At 38.6% G+C, this 5,841-nt stretch overlaps 1 protein-coding gene across 1 annotated transcript; it reads left to right on the forward strand.

The window, feature by feature from the left end:
* Positions 1 to 382: 382 nt before the first annotated feature.
* On the forward strand, positions 383 to 5,798 carry LOC127087050 (homeobox-leucine zipper protein REVOLUTA). The gene is made up of 19 exons (XM_051027895.1): positions 383 to 812; positions 1,252 to 1,487; positions 1,584 to 1,743; positions 1,902 to 1,996; positions 2,091 to 2,181; positions 2,314 to 2,409; positions 2,520 to 2,633; positions 2,715 to 2,798; positions 2,894 to 3,049; positions 3,143 to 3,217; positions 3,324 to 3,430; positions 3,508 to 3,691; positions 3,800 to 3,988; positions 4,096 to 4,176; positions 4,267 to 4,401; positions 4,491 to 4,822; positions 4,917 to 5,022; positions 5,117 to 5,266; positions 5,349 to 5,798. Exons 2-19 carry the CDS (start codon positions 1,261 to 1,263, stop codon positions 5,493 to 5,495), a joined length of 2,529 nt encoding a protein of 842 aa, XP_050883852.1. The 5' UTR covers positions 383 to 812; positions 1,252 to 1,260; the 3' UTR covers positions 5,496 to 5,798.
* Positions 5,799 to 5,841: the final 43 nt, after the last annotated feature.

Raw genomic sequence — 5,841 nt, forward strand, 5'->3', positions numbered from 1 at the left:
AATCGTCTATCAGATCAATAAAAAAGTTAAACAAATAACTTTTAATATTTTGTTTAAACATTTTGAAATAAGTTTCTTCTAGAAAGAGAATGACAAGACACATGCATGAAATTCATTTTAGTTAATATTTTTCTCAAACTCTTTCTCACTCTAGGTTTTTACAATCTTTTTTGTAAGCACTCCTTAAGGATTAGATAAAGATTTATAGTTTATTTTGTAAAGTGATTTGATCCTCAATTCAATTTTTAAAATATACTAAGGGTGAGTATTGAAAGTGACATGAGTAGTATAGGGCTATACCATGTCATTAGAAACAAACAACAAGGACAATTACGTAAATAAATCAAACTAAAAAAGAAAGCTCTGTTTTGAGTAATCGATATGCGTGCAATACAATCTCTCTCTCTCTCTCTCTCTGACTTTATTCCCACTGTTTCAGCTCAGATCACTGTCTCATTTCTCAAATCATAACCTCTCTCTCCCTCTCTCTCTTTCTTCTCCCTCAAACCCGTTTCAAGTTTCTCAATCCCGTTTTTTTGATGTTCAATATGCTTAGGGTTTCATTCTTCAATCTTCATTGCCTTTTATAGTACTACATATCTCAAAACATCATTTTTCATTCACACCACCTTTTCAAACCTTCTTCCTCAAGCTCCACAGACTCTTCAGTTTAAAGGGTCGCTTCAAAGTTTGAATTTTTCTGACTATTTTTATGGCTTTTACATTGGGCTTTTGCCCAAATAAAAGAAAAACGCGTAAATTCAGTTGAGGAGCTTCGGAGTTTAGCTCAGTGGAAAAAAGATTAAGTTTTGGTAAGTGGGTTTTCGGTTTTTTTTCTTCTAGAGATATTATATAAGACTGCAAAAATTCCGTTTTTTTTGTGACAAAAAAAAACAGTTGGCGTAACTGGTTTTGTTAAAACCAGAAAAAGAAACGTGTTTGAAGGTTGTTAGAACAAGGATTTCGTGTTTCACTGTTTGGATTTTTATGTTTAGTTCCGTTTCACTTCTCAGTTTTCTCTGATACCTGTTTTTTTTCTTCTTCATTTGAACTTGTTTATTTGTAATTGTATATGTATTTGTTTATGTATTTGTGTTTTGTGTGAGTAGTGTAGTATAATCTACCCTTTTTTGGGGTCTAAGAGTGAGTGTTATAAGAAGAATCTTGTCGTGCTTGTTGTTGTGTTGTATTGGTTCTTTTAGGTTTACTTTTGGGGTGTGATTGTTTATGATTTTGATATATTGAGAATAGGAGAAGAAGATGGCAATGGCTGTTGCACAACAGCAGAGAGATAACAGCATTGAGAGACACATTGATTCTTCTGGGAAATATGTGCGCTACACTGCTGAACAGATTGAAGCTTTGGAGAAGGTTTATGTGGAATGCTCTAAGCCAAGTTCCTTGAGAAGGCAACAGCTGATTCGGGAGTGTCCGGTTTTAGGCAACATTGAGCCTAAGCAAATCAAGGTTTGGTTTCAGAATAGAAGGTAATGAAGATTTTGGTTTCACCTTGTGCTGTGAAGGGGTTTGGCTTTTTTGGTTGTTTGACTTGATTTGTGCCTTTTTTTTGTTTTGTTTTGCAGGTGTAGAGAGAAGCAGAGAAAAGAGGCTTCTCAGCTTCAGACTGTGAATAGGAAACTAGCGGCAATGAACAAGCTGTTGACGGAGGAAAATGAGCGGTTGCAGAAACAGGTTTCGGAGCTGGTGAATGAGAATGGGTTTATGCGCCAGCAATTGCAACCCGTAAGCCCTGTCATTGTTCATTTTCATTCACTACTAGTATAATTTTTTGTGAATTGATAATTATCATGGTTTGATTAAGGAACGTAGCTGTTATCTGATATGATTTGTGTTGTTTCAAATGTTGATTCGTATTGTTACTTGCTGTCGTGTAATTGCAGGCCGTCTCAGCAGCTCCAAATGCTGATGGCAATGGCAATGATTCTGCGGCTGCTACTCCTCGGAGTACCATGAGAGATGCTAATAGCCCTGCTGGGTAATTTGAGGGCTTATGATTTGAGAGCTTTTTTATTTGATTTATTTATCTTGTGGAGCTTTCTTTGATTGATTTTTTTATTATGATCCTTCAGATTCCAATCAATTGCAGAGGAAACATTGGCAGAGTTCCTTTCAAAGGCTACAGGAACTGCTGTCGAATGGGTCCAGATGCCTGGGATGAAGGTAGAGAGAATCATGCTTCTAAGTGAATGATTGATTTTTGCTTTTACAATTGATACTGTACTGATTTTGATATTGAGGTCAAGTTCTTTCCAATGTCGATACTATATTTACTTTCAAACTTTGTTTTGTCAGCCTGGTCCGGATTCGGTTGGGATATTTGCCATTTCTCAAGGTTGTAACGGAGTGGCAGCTCGAGCCTGTGGTCTTGTTAGTTTAGAACCTTCAAAGGTAATTAAAAAGGGGAATAATAAGTATTGATATTTTTCAGTCATTTCTTTTAACATTAATTAAAGTTTGTAAGCTTTCTGAATTTTTGAATTGCCTAAAATTTTCAATAGATTGTGGAAATCCTTAAAGACCGCTCAACTTGGTTTCGGGATTGTCGGAGTTCAGAAATGTTCACAATGTTCTCAACTGGAAATGGAGGGACAATTGAACTTCTTTACACACAGGTGAGCAATGAAGTATGGAATTTAGCAGCCGTTATTTATTATTTAGTAAGCCTCGTGCATAAACGTTTAAGTTTGCTGCAGACATATTCTCCAATGACGCTGTCTACTGCTCGGGATTTCTGGACTCTAAGATACACTACAAATCTTGACAATGGAAGTATTGTGGTGAGTATAGTTGTAGTACAATGACTCTAATGCATTACTATTGGGAAGATTATTTAGTATAATTGCACTTATGATATTTTATTACACTTTGTAAGGTTTGTGAAAGGTCACTGTCTGGTTCTGGTGCTGGCCCTAATGCCGCTGCGGCCTCACAGTTTGTGAGAGCTGAAATGCTCCCTAGTGGCTACTTGGTTCGACCATGTGAAGGTGGAGGGTCAATCATCCACATTGTAGACCACCTAGACCTACAGGTTTGAGTTCTCGGCAATTAGCTAATAATGCGTAGGACATTTTTTAACTTCTTTTCATATACATTAATTAACATGATTGATATTTTCTTCAAGGCATGGAGTGTTCCAGAAGTGCTGCGGCCATACTATGAATCATCAAAAATGGTAGCTCAGAGAATGACGATTTCTGTAAGTACACTAATATTAATTCATAATGTTGGATTCTATCTCAAACTTTGGTAGACTATGGCGATTATTATAGACGGAGATATTAATATGGTAGCTTTTGTGACAGGCACTTCGCTATATCAAGCAAATAGCGCAAGAAACAAGTGGTGAGGTGGTATATAGCATGGGCAGGCAACCTGCTGTTTTGAGAACTTTTAGCCAGCGGTTGATCAGGCACGTCAATACCATTTTAGCATGCTGTATACAAAATAATCTTTTGTATTGGTTATAATAATGAATCATTGTTGCAGAGGATTCAACGATGCTGTCAATGGATTCAATGATGATGGCTGGTCTGTTGTGCACTGTGACGGCGACGGGGGTGTTACTATTTCAGTAAATTCAATCAAGAATTTGAGCAGCACTTCTAATCCAGCAAGTTCCCTTTCACTCCTTGGAGGAATTGTCTGTGCCAAAGCTTCTATGTTACTCCAAGTGAGTTTGTAAACCCGCCGGCACGCACGAGATATTAAATGGCCCTTTAGTTTAACATTTAGATCTTCTAATTGTTACACGAAAGTTTTCACTTTGCTTTACTTGCAGAACACCACTCCCGCTGTTTTAGTTCGCTTTCTGAGGGAACATCGCTCAGAGTGGGCTGATTTTAGTGTTGACGCCTTTTCTGCTGCATCGCTTAAAGCTGGCACCTATGGCTATCCTGGAATGAGGTCGACGAGGTTCACCGGAAATCAAGCAATCATGCCTCTTGGACAGACAATTGAACATGAAGAGGTATAGATCCTAGATGGAATTGCATCTTGATTTGTGTCATGGATCCACTAGGGAGATTATTGCTGCTTGCTTGACCTTGACCATATCGATCTGCGTTAACTTTCCAGATGCTAGAAATTATCCGCCTTGAAGGCCATGCACTTGGTCAAGAAGATTCTTTTGTTTCGAGGGATGTTCATCTCTTACAGGTGCTTCCTCTAATTTTATTTTGCTTGTTTGTTAGTTTCTTGCTGCTGCTGTTGTTACTCTTATCATCACAATCACCATTATTTGAGCAGTTATGTAATGGAATTGACGAGAATGCCGTGGGAGCTTGTTCCGAGCTCATATTTGCTCCAATTGACGACATGTTCCCAGAAGATGCTCCATTGGTGCCTTCTGGTTTCCGCATTGCCCTGTTGAATTCACAGCCAGTTGAGTCCTGTTTCTTTGCATTTGATTTTCTCTAATTGTTACCTTTGGTCAAGCCTTGTAATCAAATTGGCGACATAATGTATTTCAGGGAGATAAAAACAATGCAATGACAGCAAATCGAACCTTGGATTTGACATCGGGTCTTGAAATAGGCACGGCAACAACTCATGCCACTGGTGACGCATCGTGTCCTAACAATCGATGCGTGTTGACCGTTGCCTTCCAGTTTCCTTTTGAGAGTGGTCTGCAGGATAATGTTGCAGCCATGGCAAGTCAGTATGTCCGTCGCGTGATTTCCGCCGTGCAGGCAGTTGCTATCGCTATATCTCCATCCAATACTAACCCCACTGTTGGAGCAAAACTCTCCCCTGGCTCTCCAGAAGCCCTTACACTAGCTCAATGGATCTCCAAGAGCTATCGGTAAGTCTGCATGAATCTCAGATTTTCACACTATCAACGTTACCAACACGATTCTCTATTTATGCATCTTTCAATATTTCTCATCTCAAATCAGTAACTGTTTCGCGACGGAGCTGCTGAGATTCGAATGTCTTACCGGTGATATGGTACTAAAACATTTGTGGCATCATCCAGATGCTATTTTATGCTGTTCTTTGAAGGTATGTCCACAATCTCATCTTATAGTACAAAACTGATCTTTTGCATGTAATAATATTTTAATATAAGACGTCTGTATTCTGTTTGGTTTCGCAGGCGGTGCCTGTATTCATCTTCGCAAACCAGGCCGGCCTCGACATGCTGGAAACAACACTAGTGGCTCTACAAGACATCTCCCTGGACAAAATATTCGACGATCCCGCTCGCAAGAATTTGATTGGGTATTTTGCCAAACTAATGCAGCAGGTAATATCCTCAAGTTTGACATTGTTAGCATTTTTATCGTTTACAACCTGAAATTTGCTTTTAACAACTCAGTATCCTTCAGGGCTTTGCTTGCATGCCAGCTGGGATCTGCATGTCAACAATGGGGCGACACGCGTCATACGATCAAGCTGTCGCGTGGAAAGTGCTCGCAGAAGACAACGGTGTTCACTGTTTGGCTTTCTCTTTCATGAATTGGTCATTTATATGAGAAACAAACAAGGGTAGAGAGTTTTGAGAGGGAAAGTAAAATTTGAAAATTTTGTTTATGCACATTACAAGATCGTGTTTGGATCATTTTCATTTGATTAAATTTGTTAGTTTGGAGCTAAGAACAAAATGATTCGATCTTGTAAAATTTTGTGATTGGCAGAATAAGAATGAATGAGGTGGGGACTTAATGGTATAGATTTTGTGAAGTTGTTTTTGTTTGGAATATCTGACAAGTCAGGTAACATAAAACATGGATGATGCATGCTAATAAAGTGAATCAGAATAAATTTGTTGATGTTGAGGAAGTTTGTCTTGTTGTGCATTGTAGGGTATGTGTTACAATC

The sequence above is a fragment of the Lathyrus oleraceus genome, chromosome 5, assembly GCF_024323335.1.
Source record: "Lathyrus oleraceus cultivar Zhongwan6 chromosome 5, CAAS_Psat_ZW6_1.0, whole genome shotgun sequence".
Classification (NCBI taxonomy): Eukaryota; Viridiplantae; Streptophyta; class Magnoliopsida; order Fabales; family Fabaceae; genus Lathyrus; species Lathyrus oleraceus.

What these genes read in the sequence shown, in the direction of transcription:
- LOC127087050 (XM_051027895.1), top strand. Translation starts at nt 1,261, where the DNA reads ATGGCAATGGCTGTTGCACAACAGCAGAGAGATAACAGCATTGAGAGA. An exon ending in GATGCTAATAGCCCTGCTGG is followed by an intron (nt 1,997 to 2,090) that starts GTAATTTGAGGG and finishes ATGATCCTTCAG; the next exon opens with ATTCCAATCAATTGCAGAGG. An exon ending in CCCTGTTGAATTCACAGCCA is followed by an intron (nt 4,402 to 4,490) that starts GTTGAGTCCTGT and finishes AATGTATTTCAG; the next exon opens with GGAGATAAAAACAATGCAAT.